This window comes from Argiope bruennichi, chromosome 5 (genome assembly GCF_947563725.1).
Source record: "Argiope bruennichi chromosome 5, qqArgBrue1.1, whole genome shotgun sequence".
Lineage (NCBI taxonomy): Eukaryota > Metazoa > Arthropoda > Arachnida > Araneae > Araneidae > Argiope > Argiope bruennichi.
Window position 1 is genome coordinate 126502563 of NC_079155.1, and position 27686 is coordinate 126530248.

The following is a 27686-nucleotide window of genomic DNA, read 5'->3' on the forward strand; positions in this document are numbered from 1 at the left end:
AATTTCATGCAAAAATAAACGCGTTTATCTCCTTATTTATTGTGAGGCAGATGAGGTGTAAAATTCGATTATCAGCCGATAAAGCTCGAATTTGATTTCGCAGAAGGGTGTTAAAGGACATATGAAAAAAATGAGAGGTGTTTTTATTGAGATATCGAAGGAAATATCAAATAACTCATTAGGCCAGAGAATTTCTGAGATTCGCAAAGTGTGAGTGTCAAGTTTTGGTCAGAATGAAGTTTCTTGCACTTTTGAGTGTTTTTTCACTATTTAGTTACATAAAATGCGATACCCCGGCCAACTGTACGTACGAAGATATCCGAGGTGAATGGATATTTCAAGAAGGGCGTAGGGAATCGAATGCCAGTATAGACTGCTCTAATTTCACAGGTGAGCGGTCTTTTGATTTTTCGCATTAGTAGTGTTGACATTTAGATTAATTATTATCTGCATTCGTTGTCCCTTTGTTAATCTTATTTAAACCTTTTGGACAACATTATATGTAGAACTTCAAGTAATTTCCAGATGAAATAATTATATGTCATTGATCATCGCTGGGCATGTGAGCTGGAACGAGGTCAAAGCCAAATTAACCTATGAGGTGGCAAGTTACAGGTATCTTTTCAACCATCTCAACTATCAAACCAGATTATCTGAATTTAATTTTTTATTGACTTTAATTTGAGATCTAATAAAGTATTTTTTAAAGTAAAAATATCTTGCCAAAGTCATAAAAATAAAACATTTGATTGCAAATCACATTCAAGAGAGTTAATTTCAGTATCTCTCATATAAAAAAGTTCACATTTTAAATACATTTTAAACTAAATGTTTAAAAAATTATAAAATTGTTTTAACACAATCGAAGCACTTTAATTTAAAATTTTCCCGGGATATCATCATGTATCTATTATTAGTTAGTAAGTTATTCAACCATTGATTCGGAAGAGAATAATGTTCTTAAATTTAAACAATATCTGATTTAATTTGAATAATTTCGAATATTTGGCTTACGTAAATCAAATGAAAACTAAAAATTAGATCATTCAGAAAATATCTTTACAAATCTCATCAAAATTGCAAGTCCCCTAGGCAGTTGTCTACCTTGACTGTTTTATAATTCAGTTCTGTTTGAAGTCTTCCTTTTCCAATAGTAATTGACATAATAGTCCAGTAACTTTAGCATTCTTTTTCTGAAAAAATTCAAGTCAAGGTTGTGATTTTTTCCCCTCGCGAATATTTTATTTATGTTATTCTAAATGTCCCAAAAGTTTCCGACATTCTGTTGTAAGCTTCCCCACTTTTGGTGAGTTAAGAAAATTATATCTTAATATTTTGGGCATAGGTTAGTGTTCTAGAATTTCATATGAAAAAAAATTATAATAAAAGTTCAGTCATGTTCTAAATATTATAATTGCCCTAATTTTCTCTTTATTGAGAAGCGGACTAGTTCGAAAAAAGTAAAGTGAAATGAGGAATTTTTTTTTTTTTTTCTATATTACTCGAAAATGGCACATTCAATTTTTAAAATGTTGCACTCAGCTTAAAATGAATACTAACATTATATAAATTTCTACAGAGGTGTAAGTATTAGCTTTTATTAAAGTTCTAATTGATTTTTTTTTTCAAAACATTATCCTTTCCTCTGAAAGTTGATGCATACAGAGACACTTGTATAAATAAAGATTCTCTCTCTGTATATATATATATATATATATATATATATATATATATATATATATATATATATATATATATATATATATATATATATATATATATATATATATATATATATATATATATATATATATATATATATATATATATATATAGCTAGTTTTTGCCCAATTTAATCTTACGATACCAATTATAAAATCCATTCTAAAATAACTTTTAAATGGAACTTTGATCTATTCTAAAGCAGTAGCCCGTATTCTCAACAAATTTACTAATGTTTTATTATTTGAATTTAAAAAAATAGAAAATGCAATTTCCACGCATGGTACTTTACATTCAATATATATTATGTGTCAATAGCTTCCAGAAACCACTCCATCCAGGAATTCGGAATACTTTCTTGCATTTCACGTAAATTCAGAAACATCTGAATTCCGCAGGCCAGAGATAGGGGTTGCATTATAGTCAAATTATATTAGAATAATCTTTAGAAGCCCTTGAGCGCCTCGATACAAATTTTAATCAGTATTTGTATGTTTTTGGTTAGCTTGAGACATTTCATATTTCTTTCAATCTTAGTACATAATGTAGGAAATTATTAATTTGTTCACGAGAAGCAACAGTTTTGATTGTTCCCACTAAATGAAATGTATTTAGACTATCAATTGTTGACCATCAACTGTTTCATTCATTGTGTCTCCAACAATCTGTATGAAACAATTACATTCAAAGAAGGAATCTGATGGCTGATGAAACAGTACTTAATAGTAATAAGTACAGAGCACCTTTAAACTCATGTGTAGAAACATTTAAAAATTTTTTCCCTCGGAGTTCGTGTATTTTCTTCTTTTTCTTTTCTTCAACAACTTCCTATCCTTTTCCTCCCCTTACAAAAACAATTTATGAAATCGAATTTGAATGCTGATCGTGAGTACTTTCTTGTTTTCTTAAGACTTATTGATATACCTGTTTTCTCATCAATAGGTTTCTAATAAGTGCGGCTAAACTTGTGCAATGAACTTAGTCATTCAGCCAATTTTTTTGAAATTCAAATGAAGTTTTATTTTGTAATAATGAAAATTTTCCATTTTTTTTTTCTCAATACTCGTTACTTAAAATTGTATGCAGCACACACTTTACTATCACAGTAATCCTTTCTACTAAAACATTTCCGATAATCAGACACAAATTAGCCATTTACGCACGTGATGGGGAAAAGTAGAGATAGATAAAAGCAGACACACGGCACAATTTGATAAGCGCCAAACTGAAACTTATTTCTTCCAACTATCCTCTGTAACCCTCAAAGAAGAGGTGTAACCCATCCCATCATTTTCCCTTAAAAAGCATCATAGAATTTAGATTGTTTTCTTAGGTATCAATGCATGCGCGCTTCTACTCTTGGCGAATTGTGGAAGTTTAAAAACGAAAAATCCTGAATGAAGAATACATTTGAATAAAGTGTCCTATCGCTTAAAGTTTTCTTTTATATTTACACCATTTTGCTAATGCCTCTAGTAACATTTCTTCGTTTGTATTCTTGTTCGTGCTTCATTCGTTCGTTGATGAAGTAATTTTTTAGTGTTAGCAAGTCTTAAAGTCCCATTTAGATATTACATGGAAACTATTTTGCGCCAAACTCCCTTGCCAAACTTCCAAACGCTTAAGTGTTAGTGTACCAGCGTATGTACATATAAAGTAAATATTTTGCGTCATCTTTCGACAGAAAAACGAATTATTTTTAAATTATTAAAATCCGTAAAAATTTTAATAAGAGTTTTTTTTTTAAATTTATTTTGCGGAATTTTTATGCCCTGCAACATTTTTGTTTGGTATTTTTAAGATTGAGAAATGTTTTCGAGTAAACCAAACTTGAAGTAGGAGATTGGGAGTTATAGCAATAATGGCTGTTATCCCCTGTTTCCAGATGAAGTTTCAGTCAGTAAACAGTAACAAAGCAGTTCCGGTGAAGTGATTTAGTCCACATTTGAGATTCGAAAGTTCCAATGAAGAGAAGAGGTACAATAAGGCGGACAGTTCCTGCAACACGAAATGGTCATTAAAGAGTCTAAAAAAAGTCTCAACAGAATGTGGTCAATAAAGTTAGCAAATATTGAAATGCTTCATCGCTTGAAGAGAAACTTGCAGATTGGTCTTGTTTGCAGTTATTTTACCCAGAACATTTTTGAAGGAGATATCTTGTTTATCTAACTGTAGAAAAAACAACAACTTGTCTCTATAATATGTATACTTTTTGCATGAGAGAGTTATGAGTTCAATATCATTAATGCTATTACATTCGTGACAAAGGGGATCATTATGAAGGTTAAAACGATTCAACAGTCCTGGTGTTATAATTGTTTTCCTGATTAGTCTGCCCAAGACAACATCTTCCCTTCGATTTTTGGACCAGGAAGACAGTGCTTCAATGCTAGGGATGTCACCTAAGGAAATGAAATATTTAATGTTTCTATAATTATTGATTGTGATCTGATGCGTCTCTTTCTGGAGGCTTGAAATAATATCTTCAGGAGAGATCCATTCAGTCCAAGGTGAATTTTCTGTAGCTTCTTTGGTTAAGCGATCTGCAAGCTCGTTCCAGATTATATTCGAATGACCAGGTACCCACAGGAAGGATATTTTTTTATTTAGTTTGGTTAAAGTTTCAACTATGGATGCTATACGCTGGATAATTTTTGGCGACTGGAAAGAAATATTTTCCAACGACGTGAGCGCAAAGTAGCTTTCTGTAAGAATCAAACAATCTTGTCAAGGAACAAGGAGAACATCTAGGGCTTGAGAAATGGTTAAACTTTCTGCAGTAAAAAAGGGAATTGACAGGATGGATAATAGAAGAAAAACCAGCAATTGAGGTGTGCTGGAGAGTTTTGGATGCATCAATACCAATAATAAAATGACCAGGAAAGAAATTCCGAATGCATTCATTATAGTAGTTATTAATTTCAATCAAAGGTAGATTTTTATTTTGAAATTTAAAATCCATTAGGAAAATTTCAAAATGATTAGAGTTAGTCGTTGGGTTTTCAGGCAAGGTGATAATTTGGTTGGTAGAGGCGTTTAACTTTTTGAGAATAAACAAAATGGATTTTTTGTCTTTAGTAGTTAATTGAATTTCTCGATTATTATGGGAGTGCTTTGTTAAAAGTGGGGAATGTACACCATTAGCTATTTGATTAATAAAAAACTAGGAAGCTAGTCACTTGATTTTTTCTGAAAGAATTTCATGAGAAGCAATTTTCAGATGGACAACATTCGGGATCCATTTTGGGAGGCCTGAAGCAATTCTCAGAGCTATAGTTTGGATAGTGTTGCATGCTTTAAACTGAGTCTCGGAAAACCTCTTGATTACAGTGAAAGCATAATAAAATATGCTGAAAATGCTATTGTTTGTGATATTGATAATATCTTTAGTTCTGGCGCCATTGCTCTCGATGCGAATATTTTGATACCATTTATCTTTTTGATAAATTTCTGATTTCTAAGATTTTTAAAGATAACTGAGTTTTGATTCTTTTTAGAAAAAGAATACCAAAAAATTTAATTGTTTCATTCCATTTTAAAGGATGTCCCGCATAAGAAATGCGTGGAAAAGTTGCAATTTTTTTCTTGGACAGTTCAGCTATTGCACTTTTTTCTGGAGTAATTTCTAGTTTCCAATAATTGCACCACTTGTATATGTTTTCCATTGTATTTTGTATTTTTTTAATACTGATTTCCCAGGAATGATGGCTGCAGAAGACAAAGATATCATCTGCAAAAAGAGTACATTCGACCCTTTTCTCTATGGTTTCATGGAAATCATGCATAAAAATAGCGAATAGAATTGGTTAAAGAACACTACCACGAGGTAACCTGTTATGTATTCTATTACTAGAAATGGAGTGCCTCCAGCGAATCTGGAAAGTTGAAGCAGGAAGTTGCAGGAAGCTTGAAGGAAGTTGAATAACCACTTTGTCATGTTTCCTGTTATACCAAGCTGTAAGCATTTAAAAATAAGGCTATCAGTATGAACAGAATCATATGCACTTTTGATATCGAGATTAACAGCAACGAAATTCGTAAGCTTCTGTAATTTTTGCTTGAATATTGTAAATCGCAGTCTGGTTATCCCTGAAGGGTATGAAACCATGTAAGCTATTGTGAAGTTTTTTTGTTACAAATTAGATAGCAAGTAATGCGTTGAGTGAAGATGCGTTCAAAGACTTTGCAAAAAACTGAGTTTAGGGCAATGGGCCGATAGGAAGAAACTTTGTCTTTGTTAGGTTTCGGAATCGGAATAATTAGAGCGCGCTTCCATTGTTTGGGGATGCCAGTTGAATCAAATTGATGTTGACATAGTTTCAAAATAATTTGAAGTTGATCGTTGTTGAGACTTTAGAACCAGATTGCTGGAATGTTGTCAGCTCCAAGAGTAGAGTTTTTAGTTTTATGGATTGCTTTCTTAAGTTCCCAAATTTCAAATTTACTGTTGAGGAAGGAATTTATTCCAGAGAATTCTAAGGGAATAGGCTTCATATTTGTATTTTAATTAAAAAAAGTCTTTGCAAATAATTCACTTTGATGAGCAGGATCGCAAATATAGCGATTGTTTTGAATGATAATGCTGTTGTGTTTAGAGTTCGGTGATTCGAAAGTTTATTTAGAATTTTAAAGAACATTTTTGGATTACGAGATATTGTGAAAATTTTTTCTCAATATTCTCTTTTCGCCTTTTTAACATGAAAACGAAACCGACTTGAAAATTTTTTGTGTTTTATCCAATCTGTTTCAGAAATGTTTCTGATAGCTATTTTTCCAAAAGTACTTGTTGAGTTTTTCATAATTATGGCAAGAAAGATTCCACCAAGGAGGATAAGACTTATGCAACAATAGTTTAAATGGAGTATTTTGGGTTATTATCTTAATTGCGTTCACCATAATTCCTCCAATGGGACATTGGTTGGTATTATTAAAAAAATTCGTGTTTATGTTGTGTGATCCTCATCCAATTAATTGTTTTTAAGTTGCGACTGACATTTTCTATAACCGACCAGGTTAAAACTATCGGGTCGTGATCGCTATCGAAAGTTGAATCTATTACATAACAAAAGGTTTGATTATGAATATCAAATGAACACAGAGTAAGATCTAAGATGGATTGATTTCTTAAGGAACTATGCATGGGAATAGTTGTATTGAGAATTATGAAATGTGAATACGTTAGCCAATCAACGAAATCGTTACTCAGAGCCGTCGAAGGGGATGCTCCCCAAAGAGTGTGGTGCAAATTAAAATCGCCGAAGTTGAAAGTAGGTAAAGTTAGAGAATCAAAGAAGTATTTTGCTTGATCAATATCAAAACCATGTGGAACATATAAATTAATAATGTTGAATTTGGTATTCTGGAATTGTTTTTCAACTGCAGAAAATTCTAAGTTAAAATCTTCTCTAATATTGTTGGGAATTATTGTTCCGGATATGTTAGCAGGAATGCCAATTAGAAGACCACAACCCGGTAAATTTTGTCTGTGTGTACGGGAAAAAAATTTTTGTCCGGAAAGGAAAAAATCTCGGTTTCGGAAAGAAAAGTCTCTTGAAAGACCCAAAAGGAAGAGGCAGAAAAAGGAGGAATTGAAAGCCAGAGCCTTTTCCCTTTAATTACCCTGCAATTCCATTGCAGAAAGATCATTAACAAAGACAGTTAAAAGGATTATTAGAAACTGCTCCAGGCTTGGGGCTTTAAAAAGGACAAAACGCAAAAAGGATTCGATCTAGTACAAGTGGCAAACGTAGGGTTTGAAGTATTAAGGAGGACAAAACTGGAATTTTGAAGCCATTCTACGAAATCATTGCTTAGAGGAGATGATTTATTTGATCCCCAAAGAGGATGATGGTGATTAAAGTCACCAAATATAAAAACAGGAATGGAGAAAAAAATCAAAATAAACTTTTACCTTATCTATTTTGAGTCCTTGAGGAGCACATAGTAAGTTAATGATAATAAAATTTAGCCTTTATGATAAACTTGAACTGCAAGAATTTCATGATTACTATTGTATATACCACTACCAGTGCGAATAATTCTACCAGATGCATTTTTTGGAATGCCTCTACAGTTCCGCTAAGCAGAAGTCATTGTAAAAAATAAAAACCGACAGAAACGCAGAAAAAAACAGTCCCTAAAGAATTACGGGAAAACAAACAAAAAAAGTTTGAAGACACACATGAAAAACAAAAGAAAAAAGAAAAAGAAGGGGAAGAGCGAGACCAAGAACTAACCAAAAACCCCTGCATCCAATTGCATTGGAATAGCAGATGCTTTTCTTTCTTGATGGAGAAAGATTTTCGCTGCCAAGGTTACTGATGGCTGTTAAGTTATGTGACAGCGATTCCACCAATTTTTCAAACATTCAAAGGATCATGTTAATTTGCTCTTCCATTTTAATTTTCATTGTTTAATGATAGATTCTATCCTTTCATTTATTTTAATGATCATAGTCTCCATTTTTTCGCTTATTTCTTCTTCGATATTTTTTATAGGAGTATTTATTTTGACAGCTGTCGCGTAGCTAGGTTTCTTTGATTGATTGTAGATTCTTCTCGCCTCAGCAGTTGTGATATTGTTTCTACATTTGAGCTCTAAAATGTCTTTCTCCTTGATATTAAAAGGGCATCCTCTTGATGTAGCCGAATGCTCGCCTTTACAATTGATACATTTCTGCGGGGACTGGCAAATGCCTGCATGAATGTCGCCACACAGATGGCAAATCCTTGGTTTTTCGCATACCCTTGATGGGTGCATGAAACTACAGCAATTTGTGCACTGCCGTGGCTTGTCAATAAATGTCTGTATTTTTTGATTTGTGAACCAAATATTTACTTATATCAGCAAACATGTTCCGGGTTTCATTCTGTTTCATAAATCGCCTCATCTCAACAATTTAAAATTCGTTATTTTTTGTTAACTCTTCAGCAATTTCTAGCAGAGGGACTTTTGTTGGGATATCATAGAGTAGAAATCGGGAGGTTATATTTCCCCATATAATATCCGTCGCAACTGGAATATTTATTATGCTGTCTAAATTAAGTAATTTGGCTGCACAAACAGGATCTTGGGTTGTAAACAGGAATTTTCTTTTGCGAGTAAATTTCATATTTTGTATCTTTGCATGACGCTTTGTTTTCTCTTTTATGAAAGATTGTAGGATAAATGGGTTTATTTGGGGAATTCGTAATTTAGAGTCCGCATTTGATATTACAATATTAATTTCTTCGTATTCATTTTTTCCAAGGCGTAAAACCAGTTCATTTGTGGATTTTCGACACTTGGAGAATTTTTCAGACATTTCAAATTGCATGATGTTTATAGAATAGCAAATATCATTCTCTTCTACTACAGTAACCTTTGTATGGCTCAGTTTAACTAAGTTTTGAAACAGTAGAATAAAAAAGAAAAATGGACAGGTCTCACCTGACTTCAAAGCACTATATCACACACCAGTTGAAAATAGAACTTCTAACAAACTAAAGGAACAAGAAGCAAATTCTTTTTGCTTCAAAAATAACAGCATAAAATTATTCAAAATGCAAATCTCGTTTTCTTTCAACGTCAACAACGCCAAAATCCAACGGCTTCTCCATGTTTTCGAGTTATTTGTCAAAAAGTGAAAAACATCGCTTTTCACTTCACATTTTTCTACTCAGTAGTCAAAGTTTACCTGTCAGGACTGCCATACTGGATAATTAATGAAGTGGTTAAAGCATTTAAACTTTAGCCCTGGTTTATTCCCACTTTAAAATCTACGATCTCTAGTCCATATTCTTATTGCTAAAATGCAATTTTCTGCACTCCCAAAAATGAAGAATGTCAGGGACTTCAGAGATATTATTTAAAATGACACAAATAAAATCTTAAAAACCTTAGCTTATTATTTTTTTTCTCTGAAAAAACAGTACTTTTTTTTTTTTTTTTTTTTTACTAAATTACTGAATTTTAATATAAACGTACTTTTCCTCTAAAGCGAAAATTTCTTGGATTTTCATATGAATTATTCACTTTTAAGTAAAAAATAGAGCCATTGGGAAACCTAAGTATTCAATTTAACTTCAGAACAAATCTTGCATACTCTCCCCCCCCCCCGGTGCAAGGAATCGAAATTTCGGGACGTCTGGCCATTTTATCTCAACTTATAAAAAAGAATTTCAAATATATATAACAGGATTATCTTTTCTTGGAACAAGTGAACATGATACGAGGTCTAATCCTCGGGAATCGCGATCAATCTGCTTGAAGATGATATGGAATTAAGAGAGATAAGTTCAAGAATTTTATCTTTCCTTCTTTCAGGCTCAGTGGCCCACACTTTGAAGATAAGATTGGACTTTCCAAACATCGCTTTCGACAGCCTCGGGCACAGAGGCTTCTGGACCATCGTGTACAATCAGGGCTTTGAAGTCGTGATCAATTATCGGAAATATTTCGCCTTCTCGTCCTACAGGAAGGATTCGAGCGGCAACTACACCAATGAATGTGATAAAATTCTTCCAGGTTGGAGCCACGACGTCTTGGGAAAGAACTGGGCTTGCTATAATGGGCACAAAGTTGGAGTATCCAGTTTGGTCCGATCTTCTCCCATTACTGCGTAATTAATTTTTATTACATATATTTTTATTTCATTTCGCTCGAAAAATAGAATCTTATAGTTGATTTTTATCTTTTCTTTTGATGTGCTGGAGTTTTTATACCTTTGACGCTTTTTTGTCGGAAATCTACCTCGTAAATAAGTAATATTGAAAAATAGAGAAGGAAAAAAAAAAGCCAGTGTGAGTGGTCTATCTAAAATTTTCTCGCGGACTCTTCCATAAAAATCTTTCCCCTTTACTCCTCATAAAATCAAGGACCTTATCTAAGGCCACGAATACCTTGCACAGCATTGGAAAACGATACTGTTCGTTTCAGTGTTCTGAGACGACCACTTTCCAACGATTCTATCTCATTAAGGGAAGAAGGAATTCTCATAAGGAATTAAACCCATCGTAACGCATGCGCAAAATCGTGGAGGGTTTAGATTCCGTTGTCAAATAATAGTATGAAATATAAATTTTTGGTGTGAATATAGAATTTTTACAGAATCTAGCACGAGAATATGTCTTTCTGTCGGTCGATTGACACCAAAATTGAACAGAAAACTGCCGTTACATTCACAAGATACTCGTTTTAAGTTGGTTCATGAGTTATGTTTATATGCATGCGAAACTAGACTGACAGACGGTCAAAATTTGATCGGTATCTATATTCTAGATGCTGAACCAGTGTACCAAATTTTATTTGAGTTTTGTAACTATCGAATTCACTTTTACTCGATTAACCAGACGGATTTCGTTCAAAATTTGATGTAAAAATTTACTCTTTATTACATGCACTGAATTTCAGCCGTCTACTTGAAAACGCTTTTGAGTTGCCGTGTTAACAGACAGGCATAATGCCAAAAATGTGTTTTTTGGATTCGGGGTGGTTTAAAATGTGGCAATTCGCCAAAAATCTTGAGTTTGAATTTTTTGATGAAAAATACTTCCTCTATACTTCGTATATGATAAAGTAAAAATTTAATAAATATATTTCAAAAAGATTTTAATACCAAAATTTACTTTTGTTAATTTTTCATCATTTTTTAAATTTATTTATTTATATATTTTGAATATCTGGAAAGAAAGAATGAATATATTGCGATAACTCGCTGAGCGCAATTTCTGAAAAGATTGTGCTCTTTAATCGTCTGTCTACTAGATGTTGATGATAAATTGGCTAAAATACAGATCTCCGTATTTCAGGTATCCACCAAAAGAATCTTTATTCTCTGACAGTTTGGTGAATCAGATCAATAGGGCTCAGAAGTCATGGAAGGCAACCATGTACTCAGAGCTGCAAAATACACCCCTCGATGCCTTGATAAGAAGAGCAGGTGGCTTGGTTTCGCGCGTTTTCAGGTTTGTGCCATGCTGATGTGTTTGTTTTCATTGATTCTTCCTTATTGCTGTTATTTTTGTTATATTATAGCCGAAAGGTTGAGAAACATAAAAAGCTAAGGAAAGTCTTTCTCTAAAGAACGATAAGATTTGTATTTTTATCCGATTCAGAGCAGTAGAAAATAGTCTTATGCTATTTTTGTGCTTTGTTTTTCCTCTCAATGATTTTGATTGTAATTTTTAAATACTTATGTTTAGTGCACAGAAAATCGATTATTAATATTTATTTTTGCTTCTACCAATCACGAACTTTTTTCAATTTTTTTAAAATAAAAGTTATATAATATCTGTATGATATAAGGAGTTCGTGAAAATTAATTTAATATTTTATTCAAAAATTAGCATTTATTTTAAATTAATAGTTTTAAAAATATTATAATATTAGTTTTTGAAGTAAAAGATTTCATTACAAAACTTTCTTGTCACTGTTGTTAAAGTGTGATACATAAATAATAATTCATTCTTAAATAATTTAAAATTAATTTTTGAAAAATTAAAACAGTGATGTAAATTTTGGGTTTAATATACTTGACTATTTGTTTGGACGCAGATATAAGTCGCATAGCTTTCTATACTATGAAGTTGAATTTGTAAGGGGCCATGGTGGTCTGGTGGTAACGTCTCTGCTTCGGAACCGGAGGGTTTCAGGTTCGAGACCCGATTCCACGGAATAACAGTCTTGTAAGCGGGTCTGGTGCACGTTAAATCCGTCGAGACAAAACGTCATCCCACTGGTGTGGTGTGGAAGTTTAGAGAGAGGGTTGCCAGCTCAGGTGTCGTCCTCGTCATCTGACCTTGGTTCAAAATTACGAGATACGTCTCAAAATAGCCCTAGGGTTGCTTTAAAAACAGGATATTAATATAGCTAAGCTTAACTAAACTAAACTGAGTTTACAAGATTACTTTGATTGTTGTTTTGCAGGCCTCCAGTCCCAGCTCCGATTGATTTCAAAGTATTGAAAGCCTCCTTCGGACTCCCCACCGAGTTCGACTGGAGGAACGTGAGCGGAACCAACTACGTCTCTCCCGTCAGAAACCAGGGTGAGAATTTAAACGATATTCTTTTCCCTCTTTCTCAAACTCATAAATAGAAATAAAATTACTGAAAGACGCTACAATTCGTTGCAAAAATCACATATAAACTCTTCGAATATTTACTGGATTCTCACTTGTTCTCATAAGGTACAATCTTTTTATCTCAGGTTAGTATAGTTGCATGAAAAATGATTCCAAAATATATTATTGCTGTATGGAGAGCGTGCCGTTTCGTCAGACCATTTAAAGCCGTGATCTTAAGGATTTGGTTATAAATCTGCCAACTGACCCATTGTAGGACCACTCCCGCCTCCGAACGTCGGTCAGAAGCTTTCCGCAAACTGTCGGTAAAATGAAGAGAGATAAAAGAACCCCTTAAACCCACAATGGAGGGGAAAGAAGGGGAAATGTGCCAGACTCAAGGTGGGCACAGGTCGACGGAACTCGGCTTAAGTTTAAATATACCAGGCAACTCAGAATACGAACAGTGTTGCTAAAAAAATGTCAGAAGAATGAAATATAAAAACTTTTTTACTTCTGAGTGGTCCAAAGATTTTAATTGTAATGATTTGATTTGTATTTTAGAAAATGACGGATGTTCTATTTTTCGATGACTGATATCTTACAAAATTAAACTAAATCATAAAATAAATAAACTAAATCATAAAATAATAAACTAATAAAACTGTATCAAATCTCTCCTCAAAAATTTCTCGCATATCCTCTAATATAAGTGAACTTTGATTTTTATCTATTTATTTATTTTCCCGAGGCAATGACAGAGTTTGGCACTATGAGATCACATATGGAAAATTGTGAACTTTTTTCTTACCCTAAATTGTGAATACCTTTTATTCAGTGAAGGATTTTTCACAAAATTTTTTTGGGGGCACTTTCTAGGAAAGCTTTATTAATGATAAAAAAATTATATCGTAAAATGCCTTTTTGTAGTGTATATGAATATTTAAATTCTAATATCAGTTATTAATTTGAAACCTGTTCTTATATTATTATTTATTAGGTTCCTAGAGTTTATTTTTGCACATTTTCATAAAAGAGTGTACTTCGTTGCTGACGAAATATATATACTACGCCATTTTTCTATAATACATAAGAAATTAACAAACTAAAAAAAAAAAAAACTTATGGTACTTTTTTCGCCATGTTTTTCTTATTTTAATAATATAAAGGCATAAAGTACCAGTGATTCTTTTAAGTCTTTTCATCTGTCTGGATTGGTTGGGCGTAACAATATAAAGGCATTCAAATGTCGTATTAAAAAGGAACAAAAATTGAACTGTCCTTTTCTTCATTGTTAGGGGGAAAAAAACACCCCACCCATCTTTTATTTTATTTTATTTATTTTGCCTAAACCATGAGCAGGAACTTTCACCACATTGATACAGGTGATACAAAAAGAGATTGTGGGGACATATTCTGATCTTATGAAATTTCGAGAAGAAATATTACCGAAATGTAACGGAATAAACTTATACACTTTAGGAAAGTATTTTTTACGTTGTACTGCATATTAACAATGAATTGTTAAAATAATTCGGACTTAATTAGACTTCAGGGCTTTGTTAGAATTAGAAATTAGAAGCGTGAGAAAGGTATATGTCCTGACAACTTACTGTTCAAGTATTTTTTTTTTTAAAAGTTTGGTTAGAATTCAATGAAATTTAAAAACAAGAATAAATGTAATTTATTTCATACATACACGCGCGCACCTATCTTCTACCTTTCTCACATTCAGAGGGTCTTAAAAACTGCAACCCGCTTTGATTTCCCTAAATATTGTACTTAGGTATATACTTCTAATAACAGTCATTTCATAAGATGGGCAATTGCATAAAAATATCTTATTTCATGTGGAAGTTGATAGCAAAAGATTAAAAAAAATTATTTTTATCATGCGTTCCCCTTAGTATAAAAGTGTCAGTAAAATATTTCTTTTATATCCCTGTATGCACATACAAGCTTTCGCATTTCTATCTATGAAATTTGTAAAGATATGTTTTTAAAAAAATTAGAAGGACGAATCCCGAATTTAGATGAAAGCACTTATTTTAGAAATGCAAATTTATTCAATGTAGAAACATTATCACACGTAAATATTTGACTAGTGGTCCATTTTACAACCTCATAATTACCGTTCACTTTGACTGGTCGACTATTGCAACATTGATTTACTAAAGAAGAGAAAATTTAGAAACTGAACATTTTAAGTTAATTGTGAGAAGTATTGGAATGTCAAGAATAAAAATAAAATTCTTTGCTCGCACGTGTGCTTTCTAAAAGAAAGTCACTTTTAAATAACAAGGAATGTTTCGATATGCGGTATGCAATCGTATTGCCGATCTAGCTATAGAAGAATACAGCTTTACTTTCCGAATTCTCGGCATACTTTTAGGAAATGTGTTTACAGAACAGTTCAGTAATTACAAACTACAGGATTTTTACTTTCTCAGAGAAGAACAAAGAGAATGTGGTGTTTTCTGTGTGATACAGATACTGACATTTTGCCTTATTTTTTTAAAAATTTACCTCATGCTAATGTACGCGAAGTCAGTCTAAAACCGATAATATAGAATATATTTCAACGTAATAACTGGTATTCGTGTAATATTTGTGGAATCCATATTTGTACAATATTTGTGAACTGATAAAATAGGTTCATCATCAATAGCAATTTACTATAAATGTATGTACGCCATTTTAGGAAATCCTTTTGTAGGTTCCATTGTATGCTGAAAGTTGACCAATATATTATCAGTTGACATTATGTCTGAATTAAGTTTAAGTTAACAAAAAATTAAATTAAATTCTAAAAATTACTAAAAAAGTAACTAAAGAATACTAAAAAGTAATCTAAATCATTATTATGTGTATATTTCAAATATTTCTTGTCGCATTCAGGCCCCTGTGGCAGTTGTTACGCTTTTTCCTCCCTCGCCATGTTGGAGGCCCGACTCAGAATCATCACGAACAACACGCTTCAAGTCCAGTTCTCGCCTCAAGATGTCGTGAGTTGCTCCAAATACTCCCAAGGTAAGCAGGCTTCTACTGAAACATACACCTTTGAGATAAATGTCAAATATCCTGTTATATCTTTATGTACCGTCGCAGACTAAATAATATATCAAAGCACTAACGACAATTATTACAATCAAATGACAGGATCCCAGTTAAGTTTTCCCTGGCCCTGAGAAGTTATAGATGTCACGAGATATACAAGTCTGTTTTGATGAATTGGAAGTCGTCAATACATTCTTGTTTATTAAATCTTTACTACAGTAAACTCCCGCGTGTCCGGCTTAATGTAGTGGAAGGGTAGGCTGGGTGACAAAAAAGTCGGATAGGCCGGAGTTCAAGGAACTCATTTATTTATCCAGCAATACCAGAAGACAAAGTTTTTATACCAATACTTACTGTTATAATACATATTTTCTCACTTTCTACTGAGTACTAAGCCCTCCATTTATCTCAAGCCAAGTAGAATGTGAATGCGGCCCGGCGAATTTTAAAAGCAGTTGCCGGTTTTTGCTGTTACACCAGGGTCTAGACGTTGTATAGAGCGTAATTTCGCTTCCATGATCACTACAACTTTTTTTCGGTTGCCCCCCTCCCCCATTTTGAAATCTTTACTGTGGTACACTTAAAAAAAAATATTAAGCATCCCCGAAGAACAATTTACGAATACTGCAGGTACTGTGCAGTTATAATAAAAAACAGCGGCAACAATTGAGGTCCGTGTTACACTCTGGGGAAACAACGAACAACGGGCAGAACGTTGCTCTTTTTCTGTCACAACTTCTTTTTTGCATGCGACACTTACTAGAATCGTAGCAGACGCCCGAGTTCAATGCTTTGGCAATGTTGCCAATATAAGCCTTGCCATCCTCATTTAATTATGTAAAAGAAAACTAGGCTGGATAATACAGAAGTCGGATAATCACGAGCCGGATACCCGGGAGTGTATTGTATTTCTCTGCAACTTGCTATATTCTTCCTTCTTTCAGCAAATGCACTCATTTACCTGAGGGTGAAGGTCGCTGGCTCGTCAAAGCAGAGGAATAGTCTAATGGAAAAACACGTAGATGTTCAGTAAGTTTAATAACTGCACCACATCCGATTTGGACAATATAATGTCCGAATGGACGAGCGCGTACCCACACAAACATACAACCGCATTTTAAAGGTTCGGTAACCCTTAGATCATTTTGACTGGTAATCAAAATACCAAATCAAGATCATTCTTTATCAGGGATGGCTCGTCTCTGCGAAACTGTGGAAATTATTTTAAAAACTTGAATTTTCATTTTTTTTTTTTTTATCTTCTTTGGTTATTTATACTACACAGATAAAATGAAAACCGACGAAAATTAAAATAATAATCATAAAAACGAAGAAAAACTGCAGAGAATAAATCAACAAATAGGAGAGATATAGGATCGGGCTGCATTGTATAATACTGGAAAGATTCAAAATTCATTTACTATTCAAAATAAAATAATACATCGGCAGGCGAAAAGCCACGTTTTCTTGAAGTTCACTTTGATAGAGCAAGAAAAATGTCAGTTCATTTCCAATTGATATATTCCTTCCCTCTTTTCTCTCCCACACAAGATTCACTCTCTTCCTCCATTTTTTTTTCTCTTCTTTCGCTCGCTAGTCTGGAATCAGTTTTTCTTTCATATTGTTCTGGCGGAAACCTCTGGTTTGACTAGTGCAATTTTTGTTTTCTTCTCCGTTACTTATTAGAAAGCATTTATTGAAAAAACGAGCGTCGATACTTTTCTTACATACAATTCAAATTATAAATTAGGGATTACTGAAAGGTATGACTACTTTAAAAAAAAAACATTATTTTTTATTGTATTTTATGAGGATACATTTTTTTCTTTTAATTTTGTTTCTGTACTTTTCTTTTCTAAACCACCACCGCTGGAAAAATTTTAGAAAATTATCCAACTTAATAATTTGTAGCAGTTGCATTACTCTATCTTCTCTTTTGATAATAGATAGCGATACTCGATTAGGTACGCATCCCATAATGCACTGCGATTATTATAAAAAAGAGATGAGATGCTGTTTCGTAAGGTGCACGCGTTTATGTCATGTATGGAAAAAAAAATTAAAGAAATGTTCCGGAAAACATACGTCCTCTTGCTTCCACTGCGCGGATATACAGGGTGTTTATAAAGTCCCGGACCCATTTTGATGTTTAATAACTCATAAAATAATAAAGATATAAACACACTTATGACATTTATTAATGGAATAACTCGTATATTTTCCTTTTCAGGTTTGAATATTTTTACTTTTGTAAATATCGTCTGCGCGTGTGGTTAATTTCAGATAATTTCATTTTCCAGTCTAAATATCTGTACTTTTCTAAATATTGTCTGCTTATTAATTGCACTTTTCTCTCTTTTGTTTTTGTCAACTATTGCAATGTTATGTTTACTTTTGATGTGTTTGTTCTATGTAGTACTTTTGTATGTGATGTTTTATTCGAGCGGATATTAAGGAGAATGCATACACCACAAGAGAAAGCACAGATTTTATGGTGGTTCATAGAAATGAAATCGATAGTGCAAGCACAGAGAAATTTCAGAAGAATTTACCAAAAAGATCCTCCATCCAAAAACAGCATCTTGCGGTGGAAAAAGAATTTTCTAGAAATTGGAAGTATCGAAGATAAGAAACGTTCCAGACGTCCTTGCACAAGTGATTTTGATGTTGAGCGTGTCAGAGAGACATTTTTACACAATCCTAGAATATCTGCGAGATCAGCGGCAACAGAATTGGATATGCCAATTTCGACGGTGTACAAGGTTATTAAAAAAAAATTAAGACTGCATGCATACAAAGTTCAAATTGTTCAAGTTTTGGAACCGAACGATAGACCTAGGAGGATGGCCTTTGCAACAGATATGCTAAGGAGGATAGAAGATGCTCCTGATTTTCTGAAGAGCATAATGTTCTCCGATGAAGCATCCTTTCATGTTTCTGGCATTGTTAATTGCCATAAAGTGCGCAAATGGCTCTGTGGATGCCGACATGCTTGTCGCTGCCTGGCGTGAAATTGACTATCGACTTGATATTCTCCGTGCGACGAAGGGGGCACACGTGGAAGTTCATTGACAAGGGTCATGAAACTTTTTGAGTCTATTTAACCATTTATGTTATTAATTTAAATCCATCTTTATTATTTTATGAGTTATTAAACATCAAAATGGGTCCGGGACTTTATAAACACCCTGTATAATGATCTTCATTTCAACAATAATTTACTTCATCGGTTCGGTGGCCTCTTTTACAGGTTGTGAAGGCGGCTTTCCGTATGCGATAGCCGGCAAATACGCACAAGACTTCGGGGTTCTGCCAGAGGAATGCTATCCTTATGAAGGTAGCGACGGCAGCTGCGCACCCAAAAAGGACTGCAAAAGATTTTATGTTGCAGAATATAACTACATAGGAGGCTTGTTTGGAGGGTAAGTAGAATAAATGGTTAACTTTCGGCTATATTTAGAATAAAAAAACAATTTCAATAAAACTTTTGCAGTCTGCGATTCACTTTCAAACGAATTTTTGAAATCGTTGTCAACGATCTTAATAAAACTTTTGCAATCCATTTTATTGAAATCATTGAAAACGATTTCAAATATTCGCTTGAAAGTGAAAATCAAAAGTATGGCATGATTTCTAAATTTAATATCTTTCAAGGGATAATTCGCCAAATTTGGCATCGATTTAATATGGTTAAAATTTAATGGTAGGCACAAGTTTTGCAAATTTGACGACAGGTCCGTATCATGTTCTTAAATTCCTTTAGAAAGGCATTTGGGGAAAAGATCTGTTGAAGAATTGAGCGAGGATAGAACCTGGGACCTTGTGGTTCGCAGTCCAGTAACATGACCATGATACAAAAGCAATTGCTGGTGTAGCGTAGCTGTTAACTGGCTTATAAGCTTTCCCCACAGACTCTCCCTCCAGTGAGTCGGAGGTGAGACGAACGATATGGCTGTTGAGTGGTGATGTATTAGCTGTTGATTCTAATGCGCCTGTACCCATTTGAGTAGCGCCAAGCGTTATGGCGAGCGTGTGTGGGTGAGTGGTTTCTGATGCTGTTGCTGCATCAAGTGAGTCTGACGACTTTGGTTTGCTGCGTCATGTGAATCTGACGACTTTGGTTTGCTGTGGGTAGATGGTGCCACAACAGCTGTACGAAGGTTCATCGTCCGAGGACACCAATGTGTGGATTGTGATGAACGAGGATAGAACATGGGGCCTTATGGTTTGCAGCCCAGTAACATGACCATGATACAAAAGCAATTGCTGGTGTAGCGTAGCTGTTAATTGACTTATAAGCTTTCACCACACATCTTATAAATGATAGGCGGAATGGCCAATCAATTATTCCCTCAGACAGGTTATAACAAATTAGCTGGTATCCGGCGCGTTGTTGCTGCAGAAAAAATAACTTTGGAAACATCGTTTGAAATAGCTACCTTGTTTAATTAAGAATGACAGAAAGAATATTTATTTTCTTGCCGATAATGAATGCATTCATTGAAATTGAATGATATATAAAGAAGAAGTATAAATTATATTATTCTATTTTTTTTAAACTTTATTATTCAAGTGCTTTAGTACAGGCAATATTTTTTTGTTTTTCCATCTTTAGCAAAAATAAATAAATAAATTTCTTGCCTATCCGCCTCGTGAGCATCCAACATACAACTGGCCCTGTGAGAAAAAAATATGAATTTTCTAGGTTCAATCTCCACTTGAAGTTGTGCCTTGTTGATGGTCATTGAGAATGCAAATTCGAATGGGTTATTTTCCTATACTAAATTTCTTATTTTTTAATAATTTGATTAATTTTTTAAAAATCAAAAGTAAGTTTTCAATAACTTTTTAATCTAAAATAAGGATGAGAAAATAAAATCGTTGAATCCTGTGGAGTTTCCGATGGAAATGTTCTATATAAATTAAAATTTTAATCACATCTATATAATGCTTTAACTTTCAATGACTTCCTTTTTTCTGATTACGCTATCTTTTAATTTCTTTCAATATTCAATAAAAAAAAAATATTATTCACTACTTTTTACAATAGTAAAATGGTACTTTAATTCTTATTGCTTTTTACCATTTAGTCTAACATATTTCGTAATTCTTGGTTACTAATATTATGAAACCTAAAAATTGACATTTCTTAAATGAACTATTCTTTATTTTTTATATGGTCTACCTTCATGAATTCATGAAATAAATTTTTCGGATATGACACAGACTTACAATTTATATATATATATATATATATATATATATATATATATATATATATATATATATATATATAAACCTTTACAAATAATGAATTAGTTTAAACATAAACACCTAGAAAAAAATATGAATTATTGAATAATAAAAAGAATAAATTTATACAGAAAATATGAAATATTAAAAAGATGGCAAATTTATTACATAAAAGAAAATTAATCGATTTCAAAAAATGATAATATTCCATTCTGAAAACTCTGCAACATACGAAAATGTTTCATGTCTGATTTTAAGCTAGTTTAATATATTAATTGATAATTAAATATTCAAATTATAAAAATATTTTATTATTATAGGAAATGAACAAAATTTCAGATCTCTAAAATGAGGAAATGAGTGGAAAATCGAACAAAAATTTCCTCCTTTCAAGTACGAATTAAATAAAAGTGTTTGATTAAAAAGAAAACATTTTAGGGCATTTATTTAATTTTTTAATAAATTATTTCGATTCTCAATGAGCTTCTTGCGAAAGACGATGTAATTCTTACCTCCCATAACACCAATTTAAACCTTATCTTTTATAATTATCCAGCAAGGAAGGAAAGTGTCAACATCTGCTGCAATCATTTCTTATCTGGTAATTAATTGTTCTGGAGGTAAGGTATCGGCTTCGGAACCGGAGGGTTTCAGGTTATAGACCCGATTCCACCGAAGAACCGTCGTGTAAGCGAATCTGGTGCACGTTAAATCCGTCGGGGTCAAACGTCCTCCCAGTGGCGTGATGTGGAAATTTGGAGAGGGGGTGTCAGCTCAGGTGTCGTCCTCGTCGTCTGACCGCGGTTCAAAATGACGAGATCCGTCCCAAAATAGCCCCAGTGTTGCTTTAAGAACGGGACGTTAATATAACTCAATTGAATTGCTGCAAATTCAACATCAAGTCATTTCAATTAATAAAAATGTATTGCATACAACCATTTGCAAGAATTCAGTATCCCCCCCCTCGAAACCCATTTCTGCATCGCGAAACACACATTAACAAATTTCTTTCACAGTTTTCCAACTTTTGCATTCCTATGCTTTTTTTTATAACTCATCGAGATTAAATAATGGACCATCGGCGCATGATATTGAGAGGTTTGTTTGGTCAAAACGCGCACCCCCCCTCTTTGTTTAAATTACATTTTACACAATTCCTCCTCTTTCCATGGAACTTTATACCAGGGAGCACTAAAGTTAAAAGTATGCAGAAACCTAAAAACAAATATTAAAAATATTTTTGAGCCTGTATGATTTATATTTTTCAAACCAACAGTAATTTCTTTATGCTATCTATCTTCATATTATTTATTGAACTTATTTAATCCTTGGCACTTTAAAAGTATAAATTGTTACAAAAAAATCATAAATAGGAATTAAATGCGGATAAATATAAAAAAAGAAGCGCACAAAAAATATATTATTTAAAATGAATTTTGATGCATTAATAAAGAGAAAATTCCTGTACGTTCTGTAGTTAATTAGGTAATGATTTAAGTCCTTCAATTTTTTTTAAATTTGACATTTAATTAAGATTATAAATTATTTGGACCAAGAATGCAATTCATTTAACTAATAATAACTTCACATTTCATAACTAATTATGCAATACACGTTTAAATAAATTACAACAGAATAACAAACTAACTACTGCAAATACTTTAATCTTGAAACTAAGTAAAGCTAGCACTTTATGAAATGCCATATACATATATCTAGAAAATGGTCATTGTTACTATTTAAATCATTGGTTTGCCTAGTAAAAAAATATATCACATACCAAATATGATTCTGAAATATATATAAAAAAATGATTATATGCTCTTAATAACAAAAAAAGGGGAAAGAAACTAATATTCGTATGATTATATCTATAATAATTAAATTTTTGGCAAAAAAAATATTTATATAAAAAAAATTTTAGTCTTTGAAATGATGTGTAATTTAAATGGTTATTACAATAAATACATTACTAGTTTAAACATGTCATTAAAAATTATATTTTATTATATTAAATTTCTGAATAACAAATTATAGTTGCTGGTACTGTTAAAATATGAAGAAATGACAGTTTCTTTTGAAATGTATTGTTAAAAATCTGTTATCTGTTGCTTTAAAAAGTTGAAGAATCTTTTTTTTTAATGTCTATTTAACAAATGTCACGTGAGAAATCTAAACCTGAATAAAACTACTTCACGCTTAAAATCATATATGATGTCTATATGTTAAAAAAAAAAAAAAAAATCACTTCTTACACATTTTTATATCTTAAAAGTAAAGTAAAATTACTGATTAAAAAAATTAGCTGATCTTTATCAGCAGAAGAGAAAATAAATGATGTATAAACTCGATGAAATAATGAAATTTAAATTTCAACAATGAAAACTATTTTTGCAAATCGCATCTATAAAATAGGTTGAAATATGAAAAAAATCAAACACTAAATCTAAATCGCTAACAAGATAAAATTTTGGAATTTTAAGATAGAGTAAAAATTATTTTTGTTCGATAATTTTTTAGAAAATATTATCATGTTTTGAAATTTCTCTAATAATTTGATTTCATGAAATTCTATTTAAAGATTCGAAACAATGACACACATATTCTATCTAAAGATATTTATGCCACATTTGCTAATTCGAACTCAAACGGTCTACCTTTAATTCAGGATTAGACAACAAATACAAAATCCTCTTTTAGCATTAGAAAATATAATTACAAAACAGACATTAATATGGATGGTGCTTTGATTTAAAAAGCATTATAAGGTATAGTCACAAAAATGTTATAGTAACAAAAGCAAATTTTATAATATTGTATATCAAAATATTACATTTATACTATATGCTCACATCATAATCCAATGCAGAATAATTCAACTTAAAGAAAACAGTTTACGAACATGTATCATGTACTGACAACTACATTTTATATATATATATATATATATATATTCAGTTACTATATTAAATTTCAATTTTTGTCAAAATCAAAGTGTAAGCATCTTCTTTAATCATTAGGTAAGTTACAAGAGACAAAATTTTCCAGGATTAAACAATAGCAAATGAATAGTCGAAATGCTCTTTTTTCTGTCAATAAAAACACAAATCCACTTTAAAAATAAAAATATATTTAATTTTGAGCCCTTCTGAATACATAAATGGAATAAAATTGAACAAAATATATTAAACTCTAAAATCAATAACAATATTCCAAATCTTTACAAATAATATAAAACAAACATTCCTCACAACACAATTTAACTCATAAAATAGAAATAACTAACTTTCTTTTTCAGTTGCAATGAAGAACTAATGAAGCTAGATTTGGTGAAGAATGGACCTTTAACAGTGGCATTTGAGGTATATCCAGACTTCCAACTCTACAGTGGTGGAATTTACCACCATACTGGCATTGGAGATAAATTTAATCCTTTCCACCTAGTTAATCATGGAGTGCTGATAACAGGATATGGTATAGATAATAAAACTGGAGAAAAGTTTTGGATAGTTAAAAATAGTTGGGGTACGGCATGGGGTGAAAACGGTTACTTTAGAATAAGAAGAGGTACAAACGAATGTAATATAGAGAGCATGGCAGTGTCTGCGATACCAATTCCTTAAAGAAACAGTTATTAGAATTAAATCTATAACAGAATCGTTTGGTAAATAAACAAATTTCATCTAACTTAATAAAATAAAATTGGATTTTAAAAGGAGGCATGTATTAAAATTATTATATAGTTTTTTTATTGAAAAAGGAAAATTGATTTTTTTTTTTTTTTTTTGCTATTTTAGAAGAAAGAATCGAGTGGATATATAGAAAGAGTTGGATGTCTATAATAATTAAACATCACAAAAATAAATTAAAAAATCCCAAAGATTAAAAATAATTTACATTTAATAATTTTTAGGAAAGATTAAAATTCGTATTTTGAAAAAGTGATGTCAAAAAAGTTTGAAAAATTGAGGTATTTTGTACTTATGTGGTTTAAAAGCTATAAAAGAAATTTGACTGTCTAATAATTTCATAGTAGATATTGTAACTGATATAAAAAAAGTTTAAAATAAAATTCTTTTTTAAGTATAATCTTTTGTTCATATTCTACCTTATAACACAATTTGCTACACATTCTAAACTATATTGCACATGTTGTTAAAAATTTTTAATAATTTGAAAAAAGAATAATATAAAATAGTACATTCTATGTAAATCACATTACAATTTAAAACTTGAAAATAGAAACAATTAAAATTACTATGTACACAAAAAACACATTTAAAATATTCCAACAATTTATATGGCACACATATTGTGAAATATAAAAATCAAATAAAAAAACTTGAGCAATTTAAATTACAAGAATTAAGTAGAAATAACTAAAATTGTAATTTGCTAAATGCAACACTACTTCTCTCAAACAGTTTACAGCAAGCTTTAAATAAATGACATTTCATTACATACGACCACAATTTTTTTTTTCTGTTTAGGATACATTTTATTACCTCGTAGAACACAAAAAGAGATATTTTTCTATTAGCATGTTACCTATATGCATCAAGTAGAGTAACCTCTCATTCCAAAAAGTTTTACACTTAATGCATATTTTGGTGATTGATATGCTAACAGAAAAGTGACATCATATACTGAGAAAATTTTTAGCAGTAGTTGCAATTGGACTAATGATTTATATAACAAGCAAAATTCAACAATCATTGCTCTTTCTTTAAAAGGTATTTGTACAATGGTCAGGGATCTCCTATGATTCATTGACATGGTAACTCCAGAATTTCGATGCATTTAGCTGTAGAAGCGTCTATATGATGCAGATCTATTATTTTGAATCACAGGTGTTCAGGAACTGTTTGCAGTGCATCTTCTGTAGATCTTTGGAGATCACAATTCTGAAATGAAGTTCAAGAGCTGAGAGTACCATAGAGAACAGTATACAACCATTAAGTTTAATGAAAATTTTTAAAAACAACTTTCATTACGGCACTAAAAGCAAAAGATTTTAAATCATTTTCTACATTTTAGTCCTTAATTTGTAATTCATTATTATAAATATTACAAAACACTGTAGTGAGTTTACTTCTAAATTCAATACCCGGTAACATCACATAAATGAGATAAAAATTTAATGAATCAACAAATAGATAATTAAATTCTGAAAATATTAAATAATGTTTTATCTTTAAGAATATAAAAAAAAATAATAATGTCAAAATTCCAACATATCAAGAAAGGAAAACTGATTACAAAATTCTATCCATCAAATATTAAACAAGCCATGTTTAATAAAAGATGTTGAAAAGAAATAAAAGGAAAGGATTATATTTGAGCAGAAATTTAAACCAATTGCATCTGAATACAGTTATATAATATGGAACCAATTCCAAAACAAAATTTTCTGATACAGATATTTTTGTAATAAATAGAGAATTCTAATACTGAATTTTTCTTTTCAAGATTAATTATTGCATTCAAAGCATTCTGTTGTGTACAGTTTCTATTTTAAGAGCAAATTGTAATTGGGCAGAGATTTTAGTAGTGAATTCAAAACCCATATTACATAAGTAAATACATTTAGAAAGAAATTTGAATAAATTCTATCAATTGTTTCCAATAACTCTTCTTACCAAACAGTTTTGATAAAAAGAATAAATATAGAAACAAATGCCATTTCACATAGAGTAATATGATACAATTAATTTTCATTTGTTATGAAATATGCTATAACTAAGTAATAATTATTAATGGAAAATGGTAAAGCCAAATTTTTAAAGCAACGTAGGATGAAGTCAACTCACAGCACATGCTTTTGTTATAACAAAAGATGCGTCTAAAAATACAACTAAGCACATCAATAACGTTACAGAAAAATTCACTTCTTGCTCATAAACAGTATAAATTATATGATGATGCATGGATGTGCATCTTCCCCAAATTAAGTATAATGGAACTTTGCTACATACCTGTATCTAAAGTTTCAAGACAACTATACAATGAAATAAATTCAAGCGTTCATATGGTATACCAATTTAATTTTGGAATTCATAGCACACTTTGCAAGAAAAAGAATTTTATATTATAACAGCATTTAATTCAACATGCAATTAGATAATATACATGATGATGTTTCAAATGCGACTGAGTACATGGAACTGATTCCAATATAATTTATTCTATTACAAAATTCTGCATGATTTTGAATCAAACTCAAATAATTGGTATCATTAGCATTATAAAATAAAAATAATTTTTATACTATTTTATGCTTAAAATCAAGTTATCCTTTCAAACAGAAACCACTACTTATTGTCTATATTATATATTGTCAAAGTATTAATATTTTGAGTAATTAAAAAGCTGACTTTTTGGAGCTTTTGCTTGTTTATAAACTAGTCAATCAATTACAAAGTAATTTCTTTCATTACACTTGAGAAAAGTCATAACAACATATTTCTAATGATTCATAAAATTCACAGATAAGAGTTAAAAATACTTTTGTTATAAAAAAAATCTTATTAAAATAAACATACATTTATCTTTTTTTGGATAAAACTCTTGCTTCATTCTATTCTTGTAATTTCAAAGAGAAAAAATATACAAATA

The 27686-nt window shown here is 31.4% G+C and overlaps 2 protein-coding genes across 3 annotated transcripts in view; one reads left to right on the forward strand and one right to left on the reverse strand.

The window, feature by feature from the left end:
- On the forward strand, positions 1–24694 carry LOC129968616 (dipeptidyl peptidase 1-like). The gene is made up of 7 exons (XM_056082692.1): positions 1–390; positions 10027–10321; positions 11511–11666; positions 12628–12746; positions 15660–15791; positions 19069–19240; positions 24370–24694. The coding sequence occupies exons 1-7, from the start codon at positions 234–236 to the stop codon at positions 24692–24694; spliced, it is 1356 nt and encodes a 451-aa protein (XP_055938667.1). The 5' UTR covers positions 1–233.
- The window catches only part of LOC129968615 (6-phosphofructo-2-kinase/fructose-2,6-bisphosphatase-like), a 67585-nt gene continuing 64261 nt past the window's right edge, over positions 24363–27686 (reverse strand). For both annotated transcript variants that reach the window (XM_056082691.1, XM_056082689.1), the window contains exon 14: positions 24363–25975. In XM_056082691.1, the coding sequence (XP_055938666.1) occupies positions 25916–25975 (60 nt within the window). In that variant the 3' untranslated portion in view covers positions 24363–25915. The remainder of the gene's footprint in view (positions 25976–27686) is intronic.